The sequence below is a fragment of the Rana temporaria genome, chromosome 6 (assembly GCF_905171775.1).
Source record: "Rana temporaria chromosome 6, aRanTem1.1, whole genome shotgun sequence".
Lineage (NCBI taxonomy): Eukaryota > Metazoa > Chordata > Amphibia > Anura > Ranidae > Rana > Rana temporaria.
In genome coordinates, this window is record NC_053494.1 from 180,116,500 (window position 1) to 180,141,360 (window position 24,861).

At 45.8% G+C, this 24,861-nt stretch overlaps 2 protein-coding genes across 3 annotated transcripts in view; both read left to right on the forward strand.

The window, feature by feature from the left end:
• LOC120944444 (secretory phospholipase A2 receptor-like) overlaps nucleotides 1–6,228 on the forward strand; it is a 38,185-nt gene extending 31,957 nt beyond the window's left edge. The window contains exon 6 of the mRNA XM_040358504.1: nucleotides 5,899–6,228. Coding sequence (XP_040214438.1) covers nucleotides 5,899–6,228 — 330 coding nt within the window. The remainder of the gene's footprint in view (nucleotides 1–5,898) is intronic.
• Nucleotides 6,115–24,861, forward strand: part of PLA2R1 (phospholipase A2 receptor 1) — a 156,641-nt gene continuing 137,894 nt past the window's right edge. For both annotated transcript variants that reach the window (XM_040357890.1, XM_040357891.1), the window contains exons 1-3: nucleotides 6,115–6,370; nucleotides 17,117–17,497; nucleotides 23,058–23,231. In XM_040357890.1, the coding sequence (XP_040213824.1) occupies nucleotides 6,265–6,370; nucleotides 17,117–17,497; nucleotides 23,058–23,231 (661 nt within the window). In that variant the 5' untranslated portion in view covers nucleotides 6,115–6,264. The remainder of the gene's footprint in view (nucleotides 6,371–17,116; nucleotides 17,498–23,057; nucleotides 23,232–24,861) is intronic.

A 24,861-nucleotide genomic window follows, 5' to 3' on the forward strand; every position in this document is an offset into this window, starting at 1 on the left:
CCGAACAGCAGTACGCTTGGGATTCTCAAGGTGGGGACCCAGTTAGTGACTGGGTCCCCGTCGATGTTCAGATGCTCCGGGCCATCATGGCCCCTGAACCAGGAACACCGCGTGGCACGCACGGCCTGGTCAGATAGGCCATAACGCTGGGGCGCCGTGATGTGGCCACCCTAAAGGTGGGTGCCGCACTGGACGAAGAAGACCCAGAACCAATAGCGTCTGCCTCATAAATACCCCTCCCAGCATGCACAGCGAGGTCAAACCCTCCTGATTGGCTGCTGGGATAGAGCACCCAAACCTTGACTCCACTGCTGCCACCTGCAGCACCAGGGCTGGAAGATGGAACTTCCGCTTTTCGGAAATCCTCCCCCCCTCCGATGTCACATTTGCCGCTATTCAGGGGGGAGCAGATACCTGTCTAATCCAGGTATTTGCTCCCACTTCCAGGCATAGATCGCTGCAGGCTCTGTGGTGTATGCAGTTTTTTGGAAGCCTTTCATATTTTGCATACCTTCCGACTTTTGGGAATTCACACTGAGGCTCAGTCCATTCCAAGGTACTTCATTTGGCTTTTTCTGTGTCCCTTTGCCCTATCTGTGCCCCGTAAAACAGTTCAGCATACGCTTTTTAATATAATGTAATGTATACAGGGAGTGCAGAATTATTAGGCAAGTTGTATTTTTGAGGATTAATTTTATTATTGAACAACAACCATGTTCTCAATGAACCCAAAAAACTCATTAATATCAAAGCTGAATATTTTTGGAAGTAGTTTTTAGTTTGTTTTTAGTTTTAGCTATTTTAGGGGGATATCTGTGTGTGCAGGTGACTATTACTGTGCATAATTATTAGGCAACTTAACAAAAAACAAATATATACCCATTTCAATTATTTATTTTTACCAGTGAAACCAATATAACATCTCAACATTCACAAATATACATTTCTGACATTCAAAAACAAAACAAAAACAAATCAGTGACCAATATAGCCACCTTTCTTTGCAAGGACACTCAAAAGCCTGCCATCCATGGATTCTGTCAGTGTTTTGATCTGTTCACCATCAACATTTCGTGCAGCAGCAACCACAGCCTCCCAGACACTGTTCAGAGAGGTGTACTGTTTTCCCTCCTTGTAAATCTCACATTTGATGATGGACCACAGGTTCTCAATGGGGTTCAGATCAGGTGAACAAGGAGGCCATGTCATTAGTTTATCTTCTTTTATACCCTTTCTTGCCAGCCACGCTGTGGAGTACTTGGACGCGTGTGATGGAGCATTGTCCTGCATGAAAATCATGTTTTTCTTGAAGGATGCAGACTTCTTCCTGTACCACTGCTTGAAGAAGGTGTCTTCCAGAAACTGGCAGTAGGACTGGGAGTTGAGCTTGACTCCATCCTCAACCCGAAAAGGCCCCACAAGCTCATCTTTGATGATACCAGCCCAAACCAGTACTCCACCTCCACCTTGCTGGCGTCTGAGTCTCTGCCCTTTACCAATCCAGCCACGGGCCCATCCATCTGGCCCATCAAGACTCACTCTCATTTCATCAGTCCATAAAACCTTAGAAAAATCAGTCTTGAGATATTTCTTGGCCCAGTCTTGACGTTTCAGCTTGTGTGTCTTGTTCAGTGGTGGTCGTCTTTCAGCCTTTCTTACCTTGGCCATGCTTTTGGGCACTCCAGTGATGTTGCAGCTCTGAAATATGGCCAAACTGGTGGCAAGTGGCATCTTGGCAGCTGCACGCTTGACTTTTCTCAGTTCATGGGCAGTTATTTTGCGCCTTGGTTTTTCCACACGCTTCTTGCGACCCTGTTGACTATTTTGAATGAAACGCTTGATTGTTCGATGATCACGCTTCAGAAGCTTTGCAATTTTAAAAATGTTGCATCCCTCTGCAAGATATCTCACTATTTTTGACTTTTCTGAGCCTGTCAAGTCCTTCTTTTGACCCATTTTGCCAAAGGAAAGGAAGTTGACTAATAATTATGCACACCTGATATAGGGTGTTGATGTCATTAGACCACACACCTTCTCATTACAGAGATGCACATCACCTAATATGCTTAATTGGTAGTAGGCTTTCGAGCCTATACAGCTTGGAGTATGACAACATGCATAAAGAGGATGATGTGGTCAAAATACTCATTTGCCTAATAATTCTGCACTCCCTGTATATGTGTTTTATTTGTCGGATTAATAATTCGAATATCTAATTTCAGACAGTGAGACTTGTTCCTTTTCTGTTTATTGTCTCTTTGATCGTGTCCTGAAGAAGCCTAACGGAGAAACGCGTAGACGCACAAGGGCTCACTGTACATACTGTACCATTGTAGATGATTTTTAACTTTTGAACACTGTCATTATAGTATGTACTTTTTTCAATAAATATTGTTTTTTTTTTGCTTCTCCATTGTTTCCATGCCTTCAAAGTCCGACCCATGGCTACTATCAAGTACCATTTATTTGTTTCCAGGCTGTGATTCACTTTGTGATTCCCTTACCAAAGATGGCCACGCCTCCACCCAAGAGCCGAGGGACGGATTGGCTTTGGGTGAGGACATAGATAGATTGGGGGTGCTCTCAAATCCATTATGTGTATTTTGTTGGATTTTAAAACAAATTATCCATCTGAGGTGTAAAATAGAGAATGGAAGGCAGCCCTTGGCATCCAAAGGGTTAAGTCGGGTGTGACATTACAAGTAAGATGAGGGTGTAGGAGCACATCATGACTCAGAAGGAGGAGGCATTCATAAACTCACAACAACAGCTTTTAGCAGTTGTAAAGTCGTAGACATGTGCAGACTGGAATATTTCGTTTAGTTTTTTCATTTTCGTTTGGAAAATACATTTATTTAGTTACTCCCGAAAATCGTTTTGATTTATTTCGTTTTTCGTTGGGGAATAGCTTTCGTCCGAAAATCCAATAATACTTGGTTTCTGTCGAATGGTCAAAAGAATATTCGACGGAACGTCGAATCTTTGTTGGTTTCTGTCTAATGGTCAAAAAATATTCGACGGAACGTCGAATCTTTACGCCGAATCGTACATTTCCATTCGAATATTCCGCCTACAAGAATTCTAATGTTGTATGACAAGTAATAATGTGGAATATATTCTCTATAATGTCGAATCTATTTTCTCATAAATCGAAATCTATTCTCTGTAATGTCAAATCTATTATTTCTATAGTGTCGAATCTTTTCTCTATAATGTCGAATCTTTTCCCTATAATGTCGAATCTCTCTATATCGAATTTTTACCGCAACGAAAACGAAAATAAAGCATTTTTTATGTCGGATCTTTCGGTTTTCGTTTCTTGCACTTTCGTTATCGTTTGTTAAAACGATAACGAAAAAACACGATTTTCGAACGAAAATGCATTCTAACGAAAACGAATGCACATGTCTAGTAAAGTGTTGGCATCTATGCACAGAGGAAGATACACCGGGGTTATTTACTAAAGCTGAAGAGTGTAAAATCTGGTGCAATTCTCCATAGAAACCAATGAGCTTTCAGGTTTTATTGCCAAAGCTTAACCGCTTCCTTACCGGGCTTTTATACACACATCCATACCAGGCCTATTCTGGCACTTCTCTCCTACATGTACAAATCATAATTTTTTTGCTAGAAAATTACGCAGAACCCCCAAACATTATATATGTTTTTTTAGCAGACACCCTAGGGAATAAAACGACGGTCATTTAAATGTTTTATCTTGCACGGTATTTGCGCAATAATTTTTCAAACGCCTTTTTTTTGGAAAAAAAATTGTTTCATGAATTAAAAAAATAACAAAACAGTAAAGTTAGCCCAATTTTTTTGTAAAATATGAAAGATTATGTTACACCGAGTAAATAGATACCTAACATGTCACGCTTTAAAATTGCGCACACTCATGGAATGGCGCCAAACTTCGGTACTTAAAAATCTCCATAGGCAACGCTTTGAAATTTTTTACAGGTTACCAGTTTAGATTTACAGAGGAGATCTAGTGCTAGAATTGTTGCTGGCACTCTAACGCACGCGGCGATACCTCACATATGTGGTTTAAACGGCGTTTACATATGTCGGCGGGACTTGCGTGTGCGTTTGCTTCTGCGCGCGAGCTACTGGGGACAGGGGCGTTAACAAAATTTTTTTTTTTTTTTACATATTTATTTACATATTTATTTATTTTATTTTATTTATGGTTACGCAGACGCAATTGCTCTTTGAATCTACCCCAGTGTTTTTAAGTATACTTGCGCGGATTTATTTTAACACATATAAGTGGCTAAACAAATTTTTCCTCTTCAGTGTTTTTCTGGCCATGTCCATTTTAAAAGGATATGACTTACGTAAGTACTGTTACATAGAGGAAAAAAAATATTATATATATTATATTTAGTCTTATATGGCTATACTTACAATGCAAACATTCCCACCCTTCAGAAGAATTTGGAGTTCTATAAAGTATTGTCGATGAAGCCACTTCGGCAATATAATCACTTGGTTAAACACTTCATCCTCCTACATTTCAGTCTTCTGTAGAACCTGTTTTACTTCTTGTTTTGCTGCTTCACACGATCTTCAGTTGCATGTCTTAAAGTGGATCAAATATGGATTTAAAAAATATGGATATGGAATATGGAGTTAAAAAAAGTTTTCAGAGAAAATAGGTTGTCATTGTATGGGAAACTACTCCTGACATTACCTGTTTTTTTTAATTGTTGTTCTGATGTTTTATGTATTGCTAGTTTTTGACATTTTACCATCTATTGCACAGACTATACCTCCTGAAGAAGTGGTCAGCCGCGAAACCGGTAGAGGTTCTTTTAGGACTCCTCCCCACAATTGCTGATACCTCACGGCTCCTTCCGTTTGTAATACCATCTCTGTATCTTCTTGCGGGGTTGTTAGTCCTAGCCTTGTTTTATATATGGAACATTGTATGTTTTTATGTAAAATAAATGTAATTTTTTACTATACCGACTCATGTTATAAGTACAGAGAAAGTCCATTGATACATATCTTTACTGGGTAATAGTCTGTGTGAGTCTGCGGTACTAGCAGCCACTACCCCCCTATTCCTGGTGCCCCTTTATTACCTGGTATGAGTTACACCATACTCCATGCCTCACATCTAGGGATGATTGGTCCTAATTTGCAATTTTTGAAGTTTGGTAAAAAATCAGATCTTTCAGGAATGTTCAGCCACTATCCCGCTGCCGCAACCGCTTCCCATGATGTAAGTTTGACAGCTTCCTGCTCATGCTGGTTGTTAGACAGCTGGCAGCCACCGGCTTCCTAGCAACCAGTTACATATTTCCACCAGGCTATTTATCTCTCAGCCCCCCTGAGGCAAAGGTCTGATATGAATTTCGGGAACTTTTGTAGGGTTGGTAGACTAAATCAGTGGTCAGAAAGGCCCGGATTCACAAAGACTAACGCAACGTATCTACTGATACGCCGCGTAAGTCCATGGATACGCCGTCGTATCTATGCGTTTGATTCTGCAAAGGAGATACGCCTGAATTTCGGCTCCATCCAACCGACGTTAGTCTCCTACACTTTCGTATCTTGGGCGCATATTTATGCTGGCCGCAAGGGGCGCTTCCATTGATTTAGGCATCGAATATGCAAATGACAAAGATACGCTGATTCACGAACGTACTTGCGCCCGATCAGCAAGATCAGGGATTGCAATCGTTGTTTGCATGCACATCTGTGCTTGCCTTTGTAGCAATGAAACAAGCGAACATTGCTCTTGTTCATTTAAATACAGAAATGGAAACGAGTGACTGCAGAAAAAGACCAACTGGTCCATCAAATCTTCTAATTTTTTGGGGATTTGATTTTTTATATTTGTTTTTGTTTTATTTTTTGCTTTTGTAAATCAATTCATGTACAAATTAGGTATTTGTGTGCTCAAAACTCAAAAAGCAAGCAAACAAATTCAAGGGCACAAATACAAACTTCGGCCATTGCCCTGGAAAGAAGGGTCAACTGTTAGCTGGGAATGTTTACAACTCCATTGCTTCATACATTCAGAAAGAAACTTTAAAAAAAGTTTTTGCTTTAAAACCAGCCGACGGGAGCTTTGAAATAGCAGTCCAGCCCTCCCATCCTCCTGAACCTCCTATAGAAGGCACTTTGAAAAATCATAAACCAGCCCACATACCAGAACTCTTCCCAACCCTCTGCCTATCTATGCGAGACAAGAAGAAGCTTTACATTCCAGTGTGAGAACTTAGCCCCGTGATTTCCAATTCTGCACAAGTCATGACTCCAGCAAGAAGTCACCACACACTGATTGGCACTACGCTTGGCTCTGTGCTCCTGTTTGGGTTCTTCCTTCCCTCCAGTCCTGCAGATTCCACATCATACAGTGAGTGCAACACACAGCAATATTTATTGCAGGATATACATTGTTGTGTAACCACACAGGTAGCAATTACCTAAGCACGTATAATTGTCTAATGTACCTTTCTGGCACTATATTAGGGTATATAAAAATGTGTTTTATTATTATTATTTAAAAAAAATTAAAATGTTATTTTTATTTTTTAAATTTGATATATTTGTAATTAATAATCATATATATTCTATATGTATATATATATATATATAATATAATTTTAACCCCTTTGTTGATCTAAGCAGAAACAATGTTACCTGTTCTTAAGCAGAAGCATAATAAGTACACCCCTCACTTTACACCCTCCCCCAACCCATGGTACCCTGCACCCCTCACTATACACCCTGCACCCCTCACTATACACCCTGCACCCCTCACTATTCACCCAGCACCCCTCACTATACACCAGTGGCGGCTGGTGCTCAAATTTTTTTGGGGGGCGCAAACGAAAAAAAAATATTTGCAGCCTCACTGTGCCCATCAAATGCAGCCACTGTGCCATCAATTGTCACCACTGTGCCATGCCATCAAACACAGCCACTGTGTCATAAATTGTCACCACTGTGCCATGCCATCAAACGCAGCCACTGTGACATCAATTGTCACCACTGTTCCATGCCATCAAACGCAGCCACTGTGCCATCAATTCGCACCACTGTGCCATGCCATTAAATGCAGCCACTGTGCCATGCCATCAAACGCAGCCACTGTGCCATCAATTGTCACCACTGTGCCATGCCATCAAACGCAGCCACTGTGCTATCAATTGTCACCAGTGTGCCATCAATTGTCGCCACTGTGCCCTTTAATTGTCACCACTGTGCCCTTTAATTGTCGCCGCTGTGCCAATTGTCCCCACTGTGCCCATTGTCCCCACTGTGCCCATTGTCCCACTGTTTGATGTCACTGTGCCCTTTAATTGTCGCCACTGTGCCCATTCATGCCGCTGTGCCAATTGTCCCCCATTGTCCCTATTGTCGCCACTGTGCCTATTGTCGCCACTGTTGATGTCACTGTGCCCTTAATTGTCGCCACTGTGCCCATTCATGCCGCTGTGCCAATTGTCCCCCACTGTGCCTATTGTCGCCACCTGTGCCATTGATGTCACTGACCTTGCCCCTTCGTCGCCGCTGTGCCCTGTAAAGTGCCCCTTTCCCCCCTGCCCAGCACTTAACTTTACTGGAGTCAGCCATCCACGGTCCCTCGATGTCTTCTACCGCCCTCGATGACTGACAGGCGTCTCAGCCAATCAGGTTACCGGTAGCCAGAACCGGCCAACCTGATAGGCTGAGACGCCTGTCAGTCTTATCCAAGGAACGCACCCCCGGTACGTTCCCTTGATAAGCATCCGGAAAGGCTGAGGGCTGTACTTGGAAAGCCTATCAGAGCAGCTGGCTCTGATAGGCACTTCAGTACAGCCAACCAGCCTGCCGTTATTCAGATGGCCGGACATGTGCGCCGACCATCTGAATAGAACAGCGGCAGCGGCGATAATAACATAGATTCGTGCAATGCATGAATATGTTATTAGACTTAGTGGCGGTGAGAGGCAGAGGGGGCGGCGCTCCAGCGCCCTCTATGGGCGAACCGCCACTGCTATACACCCTGCACCCCTCACTATTCACCCTTCTCCCAACCATAGTACCCTGCACCCCACGCATAGAAGCCTGCATCCCTCACTATACACCCTGCTCCCAACCCATAGTACCCTGCACCCCACCCATAGAAGCATCATCCCTCACTATACACCCTGCTCCCAACCCGTAGAACTCTACACCCCTCACTATACACCCTGCTACCCAACCCATAGAACCCTGGTCCCCTCGCTATACACCCTGCTCCCAACCCACTGAACTCTGCACCCCTCGCTATACACCCTGCTCCCAACCCATAGAATCCTGCACCCCTCGCTATACTCCCTTCTCCCAACCCATAGAACTCTGCACCCCTCGCTATACACCCTGCTCCCAACCCATAGAACCCTGCACCCCTCGCTATACACCCTGCTCCCAACCCACTGAACTCTGCACCCCTCGCTATACACCCTGCTCCCAACCCATAGAACCCTGCACGCCTCGCTATACACCCTTCTCCCAACCCGTAGAACCATGCACCCCTCGCTCTACACCCTGCTCCCAACCCATAGAACCCTGCACCCCTCGCTATACACCCTGCTCCCAACCCGTAGAACTCTGCGCCCCTCGTTATACACCCTGCTCCCAACCCGTAGAACCCTGCACCCCTCGCTATACACCCCGCTCCCAACCCATAGTACCCTGCACCAATCTTTATACACCCTGTACCCCTCACTATACACCCTGCTCCCAACCCATAGAACCCTGCACCCCTCGCTATACACCCTGCTCCCAACCCATCGAACCCTGCACCCCTCGCTATACACCCTGCTCCCAACCCATAGTACCCAGCACTTCTCACTATACACCCTGCTCCCAAACCCAAGAACTCTGCACCCATCGCTATACACCCTGCTCCCAACCCATAGAACCCTGCACCCCTCGCTATACACCCTTCTCCTAACCCATAGAGTCCTGCACCCCTCGCTATACACCCTGCTTCCAACCCGTAAAACTCTGCACCCCTCGCTATACACCCTGCTCCCAACCCATAGAACCCTGCACCCCTCGCTATACACCCCGCTCCCAACCCACTGAACTCTGCACCCTCGCTATACACCCCTGCTCCCAACCCATAGAACCCTGCCCCCCCTCGCTATACACCCTGCTCCCAACCCGTAGAACCATGCACCCCTCGCTATACACCCCGCTCCCAACCCATAGTACCCTGCACCAATCTTTATACACCCTGCTCCCTAACCCATAGAACTCTGCACCCCTCACTATACACCCTGCTCCCAACCCATAGAACTCTGCACCCCTCGCTATACACCCTGCTCCCAACCCATAGAACCCTGCACCCCTCGCTATGCACCCCCTGCTTCCAAACCCATAGAACCCTGCATCCCTCACTATACACCCTATGGTACTTTATTTTACGTTTTTGAGCAGCCATTACAAAAGGTGGGGTATACGTGGGCAGGGCAAAGGGGGTGGGGTCAGGGGTGGGGCCAAGGGGGCGTCAAAATAAGGTCTTGCCTAGGGTGTCAAAAATCCTTGCACCAGCCCCTGTCTCCCAATTTTTTTTTCCTGCGTTGTTACTTTGTCTCTCTTACAATCAGCCATTGCCAAGGCACAGTGGTGAAGTGGTTATCACTTTCACCTAGCAGCAAAAAGGATTGCTGGTTCAAGTCCCGACCATGACATCATCTGCCTGGAGTTTGAATGTTCTCCCTGTGCCTGTGTGGGTTTCCTCCGGGTACTTCCAGTTTCCTCCTACATTCTAAAGACATGCTGGTAGGTTAATCGGATCCTGTCTAAATTGGCCCTAGTATATGTGTGTTAGGGGGTCTTTGTGTAAATTGACAGCGCTATATAATAAAGACAAGAAGTATGTACGATTAAGGGGGTACTTGTGAACAGGAATGCTGATTTGCAAACAAAGATTTGAAAAAGGTGAAAATCTTATTTTATTTAAAATCCCAGATAGCAAGCAATTGTGCTGAAAGTTTGAAAATTACTTGCTAAGCTATTGCTAGACTTGCCAGGCTTCACACGTTTGTTGCACAATTGAAGCAAGTCCCTATCTTTGCAAACATTCTGCAATTCTGCTGCAAGTTCTAGTTAAAGCAGTTGTATACCCGCAACAAGTTTTTTTTTTTTTTACACCTGAAAGGCAAAAGGCATAATGAGCTTGTATGCACCGCATACGAGCTCATTATGAAATACTTACCTTGGAATGAGGTGTGGAGAACTTACCTGGTCCACACCGAGCGAGATGTCATCTTGCCTCGGCGTGTCTTCCGGGTATCGCCGCTCCAGCGCTGTGATTGGCTGGAGTGGCGATGTCCGTCACTTCCGTACAGGTTTAGGAGATATTCTTTATACCTACAGGTAAGCCTTATTATAGTGGTAGTAAAGAGTTTACTAACCACTTTAAGTTAAGTTGTGCAATAGTCATCCCACCACAGGGGTCACTGTGGCTGAATATTCATGCTGCAGACTTGCAGAGCTTTTACTGTAGACTCGCTATTGCAACTTTGCTCTTGCTAGAGACTTGCACGCAAATTTCCTACAAATTGGAAAAGTGTCAACTAGAACTTGTGCTTCAAGTGCTCTGCAAGTGTACAACTTGCCAGTGAAAATGTACAACAAGTTGACAGACTTACAATTCAACACTGCCACAAATTTGTAGCAAGTTATCTTGCTATCTGGGAAAAGAAACACAACAATTGTTTCTCAGATAGCAAGCAATTGTGCTGCAAGTTTGAAAACAACTTGCTAAGCTAGTCTCAGCTTCACAAGTTTATTACACAATTGCAGCAAATCCGCATTGGGTGACTCCAGATCAACGTTCTTTGCAAACATTCTGCAATTCTGCTGCAGGTTCTGGTTCAGTTATGTTGTGCAATAGTCATCCCACCACAGGGGTCACTGTGACTTGCAGAGCTCTTGCTGTAGACTCACCACTGCAACTTTGCTCTTGCAATTGCTAGAGACTTGCCACGCAAATTTGCTACAAATTGGAAAAGTGTCAACTAGAACATGTGCTTCAAGTGCTCTGCAAGTGTACAACTTGCCAGTAAAAAATGTGCAGCAAGTTGCTAACTTGTTGCACATTTTTTACTGGCAAGTTGTACACTTTGTAATGTTTGGGGGACCAGCTTGATCGCAGGACACAGGCTTCTTAAATCAAAACTGAGGTTTATTAAACTTAAATGGCTTCCAGCAGCAAAAACAAAAGAAATAACAGACTCACCGACTTGTACAGCTCAGAACTGCTATCGCAGTTAAATAGTCCTTCCAGGTAAGTCCTTCAGTAGCAGGTTTTTAGGCAGGACACTGCCAAGTCCTTTCACAGCTTTTCACAGCTTTTCCTAGCTTCCACAGCTTTCCTTGTCCACCATTCACCATGCATTGGACTCTCCTACACTCCTTCACTCTCACCTGCACTTCCTGTCTGCTTTAAACTACTTCCTTGGACAGGTGCATTAACCCTTTCCGTTCCCTTAAAGGCACCACAGTCCAAACAGAGGGGAAATATAACTTCCTTCCAGGACCCAGCCATGGCGTCCTGTACATATCCCCCCCCTGTGCCCCAACGCCAAGGAGGTGGAGGCAACAGTGGAGCTCAAACAATGGACTCGGGAGAGGGCATCTGCATTTTGATGCAGTCTCCCGGGCCTATGCTCCACTATAAACTTAAACTCTTGGAGCGCCAGGAACCACCTGGTAATCCTGGCATTAGTCCCTTTACCTTGCCTCAGCCACGTAAAGGGGCATGATCAGAAATTAACCTAAATTTCCTCCCAAGAGGTAATATCTGAGGGACTCCAGAGCCCACTTAATGGCCAGACACTCTCTTTCAATAATAGCGTAGTTTTTCTCCGCTGTGTCAACTTCTACTGAGGAAGACTACTGGGTGCTCCTCACCATGATAACCTGTGATAATACAGCTCCCAATCCTACATCGGAAGCATCAGTTTTGGACAATGAACTCTTCAGAAAAATTGGGCGCTATCAAGACAGGGTGTTGGCACAGTGCTGACTTGAGCTCCAAAAAAGCCTTCTCAGCGTCTGCATTCCACTCCACCATGACCGATTTCCGGCCCTTAGTCAGATCGGTCAATGGAGCCGCCAATGTGGCAAAGTTGGGTACGAACCTCCTGTAGTATCCCCACCATGCCCAGGAATGCACGTACCTGCTTTTTTGTGAGGGGGCGGGGCCAACTCTTTATAGCGTCTACCTTGCTGACTTGAGGTTTCACCACCCCTCTACCCACGATATAGCCCAGGTATTTCACCTCCTCCATTCCCAAGCACATTTTTTCAGGGTTTATTGTAAACCCCTCCTTCCAGAGAGAGTCCAGTACTGCCTGGGGCAAGTGTGACTCCCAGTCTCTGCTAAAAACGACTATGTCGTCCAAGTACACTGAGGCATACTCCCGATGAGGTCGTAAAATCCTATCCATTGCTCGCTGGAACGTGGCTGGAGCAGTTTGCAGTCAAAAGGCATTCGTCTGTACTGAAAACTCCCTCTGGGGTAGAAAAAAGCAGTTTTCTCTTTAGCAGCCTTAGTTAATGGGATTTGCCAATACCCCTTGGTAAGGTCTAATGTTGTGATATACCTGGCTGGACCTAGTCTCTCGATAAGTTCATCTACCCGGGGCATGGGGTAGGCATCAAACCGTGAAACCTCATTAAGTTTCCGGAAATCATTGCAGAATCGCAGAGTCCCGTTGGGCTTTGGTACCAACACAATCGGGCTCGACCACTCACTCTGCGACTCCTCAATGATCTCCAGGTCTAGCATCTTATTTACTTCCTCTGAAAACGGCCTTCCTTTGAGCCTCTGGGATGCGGTAGGGCCTGACAAAAACTTTGACTCCAGGTTCCGTGATAATATCATGCTTATGATACTAGTTAGCCCCGGCAAGTCTGAAAACTTCTCTTTATTTCTCTGCAAGAACTCCTTTGCCTGCTGACTTTGGTATTTAGATAGGGTATTTGCTACTTGGACACTCTCCACCCCCAACCTGAGGCTCAAGTCTTGCACTAGCCAGGGAGGTCACCGGTTCCTGTCTGTCCAGGGCTTTAACAAGTTGACATGATATATCTGATACGGTTTCCTCTTGCCTGGCTGGTGGACTCTATAATTGACCTCTCCCACTTTTCCACAACCTCAAAGGGTCCTTGCCACCTGGCTAAGAACTTACTTTCCACAGTGGAATTAGCACCGCTACTCGATCCCCCACTTGGAAGTGCCTTATTTTAGCAGCCCTGTTATAGACCCGTCGTTGAGCCTCCTGGCCTTTTGCAAATGCTCTTTGACTAGCGGCATCACGGTTTGGATCCTTTCCTGCATTTGGGAGACATATTCCAGGACACTCTTATGCTGAACAGGTTCACTTTCCCACTCCTCTTTAACCACGTCAAGAAGTCCGCGAGGTCTCCGCCCATATACCAACTCAAAGGGCGGAAAACCCCGTGGAGGCCTGGGGCACTTCCCGGATAGCAAACAGGAGAGCTGTAACAGGCAGTCCCAATCTTTCCCATCCCTTTGTAACCACTTTCTTGAGCATAGACTTAAGGGTCTTATTAAAGCGTTCCACCAACCCGTCCGTTTGGGGATGGTAGGACCGATGTGCGTAGCTGTTTAATCCGGAACAGCTTGCACACATCGGCCATAACCCTTGACATAAACGGGGTACCCTGGTCTGTGAGTATTTCCTTGGGAAAACCAGTCCGTGTAAACATCTGGAATAATTCCCGGGCAATGGCCTTTGAGGAGGTATTCCGCAGGGGTAGCGCCTCAGGATACCGGGTGGCATAGTCAAGAATCACCAATATGTAGGAGTGACCTCGAGCTGACTTTACCAAGGGACCCACTATATCCATGGCTATCCTCTCGAATGGGACCTCAATTATGGGCAGAGGGACCAAAGGGCTCCGAAAATGAGTCACCGGCGCGGTCAACTGACAGGTGGGACAAAGAGGTACAGTATCTCTTTACCTCTGCTTTCAGACCTGGCCAGTAAAACCGGTCGGTGATCCGTGCCTCCGTTTTTTCAACTCCCAGGTGTCCCCCTAACACATCGTCATGGGCCAGGTCCAGAACCTTTCGTCTATATTGTTGGGGTACCAACAATTGCTCTAACCACATTTTCTCTCTCCTTGGTAACCCGATACAGCAATTCATTATATATTGCAAAGTGTGGCCACCTCTCATTCGCACCTGGCTCTTGGGGAACCCCATTTACTACTACAACTTGTTCCCGTGCATGGGCCAAAGTGGGGTCCTGCATCTGAGCAGTCCCAAATGCCCCCTGGGGAACACCCATTCCGGCAGCGCAGGGGTAGAGGCCACTTCCTCATCCTCTTCCCCCAGCATTACCTGAAGTGGGAAAGGCTCCTCCCCCTTAGTGTTTTGGTAGGTCTGTGGACCACATATCTTGACATCCTCAATAGTATCAACACTACTTTCATCACCATTAACCCAATCATTAGCATTTTCCTCATCTGGGTCCACATTAACGTTTGGCAGTTCAGGGTTATCCCTCTCAGCAGCAGGAACAGGGGGGCTAGTTTCTCCCCAGTCTCTGAACTGTTCTCCTTGTTCCCACAGTTTTGTAAACAATGGACAGTCTCGTCCTATTATAACATCATGCACCAAGTTCTTTACCACCCCCCACCTCTTGAGTAACAGTGCCACATGCTGAGGAGATAGACCAACATGATGAGCGGGTACTCTCTAGTGTCCCCGTGAATGCATACCACCCGTAAAGTTTTTCTTACCGGACCGATCTTCCCAATCACTCTAGGATGACCAGGGTTACCATGCTTCCAGAGTCCAACAAAGCCCGGGCAGGGAGGTGGTTCACTTGGACTTCACACTCAAACTTTTCCTCATCCAGGTCGAGGTGTGTGGTGCACACTTTATGGGCACAAAAAGACCCCCTCCGAAGAACCCCGCATTCCATGGGCTCCTCTTGCAGTGGGCAGTGTGTCCGGGTATGACCCCAGGAATGACATCGCCAACATTGTACATCCCCTCCTCTCCGAACAGAACAGAACGCTGAGGAGGTACCGGGAGTGACTCTTGGCCTTCCAGGGTGTTTGTCCCAGGGCTCCTTGGAACATCCTTTCGAAGGGCAGCAGTTGGTCGAACAGGCCGTGACAGACTAGGCCCTATGCGCTTGGTAGGTCCGAGCAGGTCCTCCACCACTGTATATCGTTCCACCATCTCAACAAGGAGGTTTGCGGTTTTGGGGTCTCATGGCTGACCCACCGTTGAAGGTCATCTGGAAGGGACCTCAGGTATCGGTCCAGCACGACCCGCTCCACGATTTGGGGGCCGGACAACACCTCAGGCTGCAGCCATTTTTTTACTAGTTGCACCAGGTCATGCATTTGAGACCGGGGTGGCCGATCTGGACGATATTTCCATTGGTGTACACGTTGGGCCCGAACGGCCGTAGTCACCCCCAGACGAGCCAGAATTTCTGCCTTTAGCTTTTGATAGTCTTTAGCATCATCTGGTGGCAGGTCAAAGTAGGCTTTTTGAGGATCTCCAGTGAGAAAAGGAGCAATGAGGCCGGCCCCACTGGTCCTGAGACCATCCTTCTCTCTCCGCTGTCCTCTCAAACGTAGCAAGAAATGCCTCGACATCATCGCTTAGGGACAATTTCTGTAAAAAATGGCTTGCCCTCACAGTCACCTGGTTGCCAGGGGCAACAGCCGCTGGCTCCTGAACCTGAGACAGCCGCTGCACCGCTTCCTTTAAGGCAGTAACCTGAGCCTGCATAACCCCTTGCTGGGCTGCTTGCTGGGCTGCTAACTGGGCCACCAACAGGCGAGTATTTTCTTGCTGCAGAGCCAGCGCCTCTTTGTGGTGTTGATTAGCTTCCTCATGGCGAGTCTGCGCTTGCATGTTAGCCAAGGTCAGCTGTTTAATTAGCTCCTCCATTGCTTCAGCTTTCAACGTTTGTGCAGCTTTAACCCAGGACATAAATTCAATGTACTGTCCCTTTAAATGTCAGTTCAACATAAAGTCCAATGCAAAAAGAAAAAAACTTTTTTTTTTTTTTTCTCTTCTTATGCCTGTTATTCAGTCCTGCCCGCATTCGAGCACCAGTGTAATGTTTGGGGGACCAGCTTGATCGCAGGACACAGGCTTCTTAAATCAAAACTGAGGTTTATTAAACTTAAATGGCTTCCAGCAGCAAAAACAAAAGAAATAACAGTCTCACCGACTTGTACAGCTCAGAACTGCTATCGCAGTTAAATAGTCCTTCCAGGTAAGTCCTTCAGTAGCAGGTTTTTAGGCAGGACACTGCCAAGTCCTTTCACAGCTTTTCACAGCTTTTCCTAGCTTCCACAGCTTTCCTTGTCCACCATTCACCATGCATTGGACTCTCCTACACTCCTTCACTCTCACCTGCACTTCCTGTCTGCTTTAAACTACTTCCTTGGACAGGTGCATTAACCCTTTCCGTTCCCTTAAAGGCACCACAGTCCAAACAGAGGGGAAATATAACTTCCTTCCAGGACCCAGCCATGGCGTCCTGTACAACTTAAAGTGGAGTTCCACCCATAAATATAACATTACATCAGTAGTTTTAAAAAAAATGTCATTAGTCCTTTAAGAAATGTTTTATTTTTTTAGATGCCTTCAAAGTGTTGTTGCTAGGCAGAATAGTTAATCTTCCCACTTCCTGCACCTAGGTGCTTAAGCTTTCTAACCTACACCGCACAGACTCCTGGGATTGTAGTGGGTGTAACTTTCCAGGAGTCTGTGCACTCCCCAGTCTCGAAGAATCATGTGACTTGGACAGTACAGGTGCTGAAACCTGATCTGAAACCTATTACACTGCTTGTGCAGCACTAAGCATGTGCGAGATCTGCAAGGCTGAAATCCAGGAAGTCATACAGTCTGGCTTCATGATGCCCACACTTAAGATGGCCCCAGTCAATTTCTATTTTATAAAGTGTCTAAATGCTGTAACAACCTAACAAAACGGACCTTAGTTTACAGACTAACTTTATTAGAATACATTAAGCTTGTGTATTACAGGGGTATTTATATATAAAAAGTGAAATTGTGGCCGGAACTCCGCTTTAACCAAATATATATATTTTGCAGGTCCAGATCTATTTGTTTTAGAAAGCAGAGAGAACCATTTGTGCATTTCGGTCAACAAAACCGGCTTATTTCTGTCAAGCTGTGAGCCCTTTAATAATGATACACTATGGAAGTGGGGTACAGGACAGCGGCTGTACAACTTGGGACGCAGGAAGTGCCTTGGACTGGACCTCCAATATCCCGCAGAACCCCTAGCAATGGTTGAATGCGATTCCGACCAGCACACCCTGAGCTGGCAGTGCAACAACGGCCTTCTGATTGGTGTCAACAATTACAAGCTTGCTGCTGTTGGAGAAAAAGTGATTGCCAGCAAACAATTATTACATAAATGGAGAGGTTATGGATCTTTTCGTGACAATTTATGCGACTACAATTTCCAAGGTGACTTTTAACTTTTTAAGTTTACACACAACTCATTTACACATTCGGGGCCAGATCCACGTAGCGGATCGTAATTTTAGGCAGGCGTAGCGTATCGTAGTAACGCTACGCCGCCGCAACTTTGAGAGGCAAGTGCTGTATTCACAAAGCAATTGCCTCTAAAGTTACGGCGGCGTAGCGTAAATCTGCCGGCGTAAGGGTGCGCAATTCAAATGGATGAGATGGGGGCGTGTTTTATGTTAATACGTCTTGACCTGACCTAAATGACCAAATTAACCCGCAACAAGCCAAATGCTTTCGACGTGAACGTAATTCTACGCAAAGCCCTATTCGCGAACGACTTATGCAAACTACGGAAAATTTTCAAAATTCGACGCGGGAACGACGTCCATACTTAAAGCGGAGTTCCAACCACAATTAGCATTTTTTTAAATGTATGTCCTTTCATCCTGCGTTTTTTATAATATAAATCTGGTCACTTACTATTTTACAATCCGCCGCCGATCCGCATAGATATTCAAAAAAGATAGTTTATAAAACTATATCTACACCGTTGTCATTTTGCTTGTGGGCATTGTGAAGCCTACAGGCACTTACTTCCTGGAAGTCTTGGATGGGGAGTGATAATTGGACAGCGCACTGCATCCTGGGAAATGATGACACACATTTCCCAGGAGCATTAGAGGGAGATGATGTCAGAATCCTAGGTGGCTTCAAAGGCAGATTTCGTGGGACCGCATAGCAACAGGCATTTCCAGATGAGTAAAAAAATATATATATATATTTTTTTCTTTTTTAGTCGTAAGCTACAGTTTAAAGCAAAATAGTTTTTTTGATGGAACCTCCACTTTAACATAGGATACGCCTCATATAGCAGGGTAACTTTACGCCGGAAAAAGCCTCACGGTAACAATGTAAAAAAATGCGCCGGCCGGACGTACATTTGTGGATTGGCATATCTAGCTAATTTGCATACTCAACGCGGAAATCGACGGAAGCGCCACCTAGCGGCCAGCGTAAATATGCACCTTAGATCCGACGGCGTACTAAGACGTACGCCAGTCGGATCTAGCCCAGCTTCAGGCGTATCTTGTTTTGTGAATACAAAACATAGATACGCCGGAGCAAACTAGAAGTTACGTGGCGTATCAATAGATACGCCGTCGTAACTTCTTCGTGGATCTGGCCCTCGGTATGTAAAAAATAGGGGATGCAGCTTTTTTATACTGGGCTTGCTTAACCATGTGATCAGCTGTTAGCCAATGACAGCTGACCACGAAAGTAAACAGAAGCCAGCCATGGAAAGCCATAGGAGCCAGCTATGGAAATCTTTACTACAGTCAGGCCTCGTACACACGACGGGACATGTCCGATGAAAACGGTCCGCGGACCGTTTTCATCGGACATGTCCACTGGCGGATTTTGGTCTGATGGCTGTACACACCATCAGACCAAATTTCCCGCGGACAGCGAACGCAGTGACGTGGCCGCGCCATCGCCGCAACGATGACGTGGCGACGTGCGCGACCCTGGAAGGTCAATGCTTCCACGCATGCGTCAAATCACTTCGACGCATGCGAGGGCTTTCGGCCGAGCGGACATGTCCGGTGAGTCGTACAGACGCCCGAACATGTCTGACGGACAGTCTTCCAGCGGACAAATGTTTCATAGCATGCTATGAAACATGTCCGCTGGAAGCTGTCCGCTAGGCCGGGAATCCGGTCCGGTCGGCCGTACACACGACCGAATATGTCTGCAGAAACTGGTCCGCAGACCAGTTTCAGCAGACATGTTCGGTCGTGTGTACGAGGCCTCAGAGATATTGTGAAGGCTTGTTGCCCCTCGGTAGTGAGATTTTTTGGTGAGTGCGGTACAAGAGGGGGACACGGGTGTGACACACAACCACTGCCCGATTGTATGCACTTTTTGGAGCACCGTTTTCACTTTGCGGAATCATTTATTAAATGTTTGATATGAACTTATGGACATTTTTCATTTGATGGCACTATGCACTTTGAAGGTTTCAAATATATTGCAGCACCTTTATTGATTTACTGCACATAGAACTTTATTATTAAATATGGAAACTTATGTAGTATGATTTTGCATATCAGCACTTTTTGAATTTTGTCATTTTGTACTGATTGATTTGTTGACTTTTACATAATAAGATATTATTTAAAAGCAGCGGCAAGTCCACTCACCCTTTAATACTCACATAACTTTGCCATCCGTCTATGGTGGTATATTTATTGTAAAAAAATTTGGAAAAACATTTATCATTTTCCTTTCACTTCACAATTATTTGTTGGTCTATCACATAAAATGCCAATTAAATACTTTTACGTTTTTGGTTGTAACATGACTAAATGTGAAAATTTTCAAGGGGTATGAATACTTTTTCAAGGCACTGTACGTATATATATATAGGGGTGGATTCAGGTACCTGCGCTTCTTCTTACGGCGGCGCAGCGTTTCGTATTTACGCTACGCCGCCGTAACTTACAGGAGCAAGTGCAGTATTCACAAAGCACTTGCTCCATAAGTTGCGGCGGCGTAGCGCAAATGGGGCCGGCATAAGCGCGCGTAATTCAAATGTGGAAGGGGGGCGTGTTTTATGTAAATGTATGACGACCTGACGTGATTGACGTTTTGTACGGACGGCGCATCCGTGTACATATCCCAGTGTGCATTGCTTCCAAGTACGGCGCAACGACGTATTGGTTTCGACGTGAACGTAAATTACGTCCAGCCCTATTCGGGAACGACTTACGCAAACGACATAAAAAATTCAAATTTCGAAGCGGGAACGACGTCCATACTTAACATTGGCTGCGCCTCCTAATAGCAGGAGCAACCTTACGCAGAAAAAGCCTTACGCAAATGACGTAAAAAACTACCGCCCGGGCGCACGTACGTTCGTGATTTGACGTAACTAGGTAATTTGCATATTCTACACTGAAAACAACGGAAGCACCCCTAGCGGCCAACGTGATATTGCACAGAATTATACGCCGCCGCATTCAAGTTACGTCGGCGGAGGAAGCCTATTTTTTTAGCGTATCTGCCTTTGAGAATCGGCGTAATGATACGCCGGCGCAGAATTCATCTGGAGATACGCCGCCGTAAAAAAATACCTGAATCTACCCCACAGTATATATATATTATATCCTGCTCTACAGGGGCTGCAGAACAGTGACAGAGGAAGCCCAGGACATAATTCCTATACTTCTTCATCACATTTCTGCTGACTCCCTCTTCTCTCCCTGCTATCACCACCTCTGAAATGGAGAAGCAGGGAGAGAGAAAATGTAATACAACTAAGGCAGCCCATAGATGAGGCAGGTTTCTACCAGCACATTGAACAAAAAAAAAAAATGACCCGATTCCCCCATCCACACACACAATGTGGATGGAGGAATCCTTTCCACTGAGCTATTGTATTCTGACAGTGGGAAGACTTCTTCGCTGTCAGAATACCCTGTTCGGCATTTCAGGCTATAGCCTGCAGCGCTGATTAAGCAGGGCAGTTGAACAGAAGTTGACCAGTAGATTGACTTCTGTACAACCTCCCTGTCCATACATGGATCGAAATTCATCCAGTCCCTGCTGAACTAGCCAAATTTTGATCCATTCACTGAATGGCTGGCTTTAACCGCTTGTCGACTGCCTCAAGCACTTATACGTCGGCAGAATGGCTCGGGCAGGCAAAGCAACGTATATATATATATATGTTGCTATGTTGCTTTGAATCTGCCGCCTAGCCCACCGCGGTCTCCGTGACCGTGGGACACATGAACTCGATGTCTGCCGGTGTCCTGCGATCAGGTCACGGAATGGCAGAATGGGTGGATGCCTTTGTAAACAAAGCATCTCCCTGTTCTGCCTGGTGATATGTCACTGATCGTCTGCTTCCTCTCATCGGGAGCAGTGATCAGTGTTGTGTGACAGTAAGCCCCGCCCCCACACAGTTAGAATCACTCCCTAGGACACACTTAACCCCTTCCCTACTGGTTAACCCCTTCACTGCCAGTCACATTTACACAGTAATCAGTGCATTTTACAGCACTCATCAATGTATAAAAAACAATGGTCCCAAAACAGCGCCAAAAGTGTCCGATACGTCCGTCATAATGTCCGCCATAATGTCGCAGTCACGATAAAAATCGCAGATCGTTGCCATAACTAGTAAAAAAAAATTTACAATAAAAATGCCGTAAAACTACCCCCTATTTTGTAGACTCTATGGGCCAGATTCACAAAGAGATACAACGGTGTATCTCCTGATACGCCGTCGTATCTCTGAGTTCCGTCGGTCGGATCAATGCGCCTGATTCATAGAATCAAGTTCCGCATAGATCTCCCTAAGATCCGACAGGTGTAAGTGACTTACACCGTCGGATCTTAGGCTGCAATCTCACGCTGTCCGCTAGGTGGCGCTTCCGTTTGTATAGGCAAGGAATATGCAAATGAGGAGTTACGCCGATTCAGAAACGAACGACCCCCCGGTGCTTTTTTTTTACGTCGTTTGCGTTTGGCTTTTTCCGGCGTATAGTTACCCCTTGGTCTATGAGGCGCAGCCAATGTTAAGTATGGCCGTCGTTCCCGCAACTAAATTTGAATTTTTTACGTCGTTTGCGTAAGTCGTTCGCGAATACGGATGGACGTAATTTACTTAAATATCGAAACCAGTGACGTCCTTGCGACGTCATTTGGAGAAATGCACGCTGGGAAAATTTCGGGACGGCGCATGCGCTGTTCGATCGGCACGGGGACGCGCCTGATTTGAATAGTACACTCCCCCTAGCCGCGGAATTTGAATTCCGCCGGGGGATTTACGATACGCCGCCGCAAGTTTTGAGGTAAGTGCTTTCTGAATTAAGCACTCGCCTCAAAAACTTGCGGCGGCGGATCGTAAATCAGATAGGTTACGCGGATCTAAAGATCCACTAACCTATCTGAATCTGGCCCTATAACTTTTGCGCAAACCGATCAATATATGCTTATTGGAGTTTTTTTACCAAAAATATTTAGAAGAATACAAAGCGGCCTAAACTGAGAATTTTTTTTTTTATATATATTTTTGGGGATATTTATTAAAAAATATTGCTTTTTTTTATTCAAAATTGTCGCTCTATTTTTGTTTATAGCGCAAAAAATTAAAACATTTGTGGGGAAAAAAGGAGGTCAATTTTGTTTGGGAGCCACGTCGCACGACCGTGCAATTGTCAGTTAAAGCAACGCAGTGCTGAATCTCAAAAAGTGGCCCAGTCATTTGGCAGCTAAATCCTCCGGGGCTGAAGTGGTTAAACAGATGTCCCCAGGACAGGTGTCCCCATTGAAGGACCCTTAATTCTTATTCTGGGGACAGCTCTAAAATGTTAAAATCTTAGAAGTGAATTCCCTGGGCCTCAATGAGAAAACAAAAGGAAAAATAATTGTAGACACAGACAGTCATGTGTTTAATATTACCTTGTGTTGTGTAGTCTTTATCAATTACGCCTGTGCTGCCTTTTTTTTTGATTTTCTGTTATTGATACATTTTTACTTTGTCTTTCAGAAATCTTTACTCTTAATGGGAATTCCAGGGGAAAACCTTGTGTATTTCCATTTAAATTCCAAAACAGCTGGTTCCATGAATGTACTACCATTGGAAAATCTGAAGGAATGCAATTTTGTGCCACCACTGTGTCCTTTGACAAGCACAAACTATGGGGATACTGTCCCACATATGGTAAAGTTTACATGATCTCACTTCAAATATGTACATCTAGCAAAACATCTGGCTGCTAGGCTGTCTTAGGGCCTATCCAGAACAGTGTAGGGTTGGGATTGTGACTTGCAGTCGAACCAGAATTGCCGGCTCTGCTGGCCGGAGAACCTGTCATGGTCGGAGGTAGAGGGGAAGCTGTCGCCACTAAGGGACCAATCACCTTATTACCGGGGACCACAGTGAGTTGCTGAAGCATGTCTTTGAGCAGTATTCTCACCCACCGGAGATGGTGAAGAATCTGGAAACTTTAGCAGGTGCCAAGCCAGGGACCAATCAAGTGGGGTGATGCTTTGCTTAAGGAGTATCTGGAGTGCCAAGCCAGGGACCCAGCAGGGAAGCGGGGGTGACACTTGAGAAAGATACTAAAGTAAGAAGATTGGAAGAGCTCACAGGATTCAGTGGCAGTGAATCAGCAAGTCTAGTGAGAGAGACTGGGAGCTCAGTGGGCTGAGAATCTACAAGAAGTGATTGTACAGAAAGTAAAAGAATTATGTTAGGAACTGTTAGGCCTCGTACACACGACCGAATATGTCTGCTGAAACTGGTCCGCAGACCAGTTTCAGCGGACATGTTCGGTCGTCTGTACGTCCGACCGGACAATTTTCCGGCGGATCGGACAGGTTTCCAGCGGACAAATGTTTCTTAGCATGCTAAGAAACATGTCCGCTGGAAGCCTGTCCGTCGGACATGTTCAGTCGTCTGTACGACTTACTGGACATGTCCGCTCGGCCAAAAGCCCTCGCATGCGTCGAAGTGATTCGACGCATGCGTGGAAGCATTGACCTTCCAGGGTCGCGCACATCGCCGCGTCATCGTCGCGGCGACGGCGCGGCCACGTCACCGCATATACTATACACGGGGATTTTGGTTTGATGGTGTGTACAACCATCAGACCAAAATCCGGCAGCTGACATGTCCGATGAAAACGGTCCGGCGGACTGTTTTCATCGAACAGTCCGTCCGTGTGTACGAGGCCTTACAAGACTGTTGCCATAGGAGATGGCGCTCCTACACATTCAGATGTGGTGTCTTGCTGGATGCCTTTCCCTGCATGGCTGTCCTCCTGTAGAAGTCTCTGAGTCTGCCAATTAGCATTGCAACTACCTAAGGGTGTCTTGGGCCTAACCCTCTTTCCCATCGTTTCCCCTCTTTTCGTACGTCTGCCCGGCGCATTTTTTTACGTCGTTTACGTTAGGCTTTTTCCGGCGTAAAGTTACCCCTGCTATATGAGGCGTATCCTATGTTAAGTATGGACGTCGTTCCCGCGTCGAATTTTGAAAATCTTACGTCGTTTGCGTAAGTCGTTCGCGAATAGGGCTGTGCGTAAGTTACGTTCACGTCTAAAGCATTGACGATTTGCGGCGTAATTTCGAGCATGCGCACTGGGATTCTTTCATGAACGGCGCATGCCGTCAAATACGTGGGGTCACAATTAATTTAAATAAAACACGCCCACATCATCCACATTTGAATTAGGCGGGCTTACGCCGGACCACATACGCTACGCCACCGTAACTTAGGGCGCAAGTTCTTTATGAATACGGAACTTGCGCCCTAAGTTACGGCGGCGTAACGTATCTGAGATACGTTA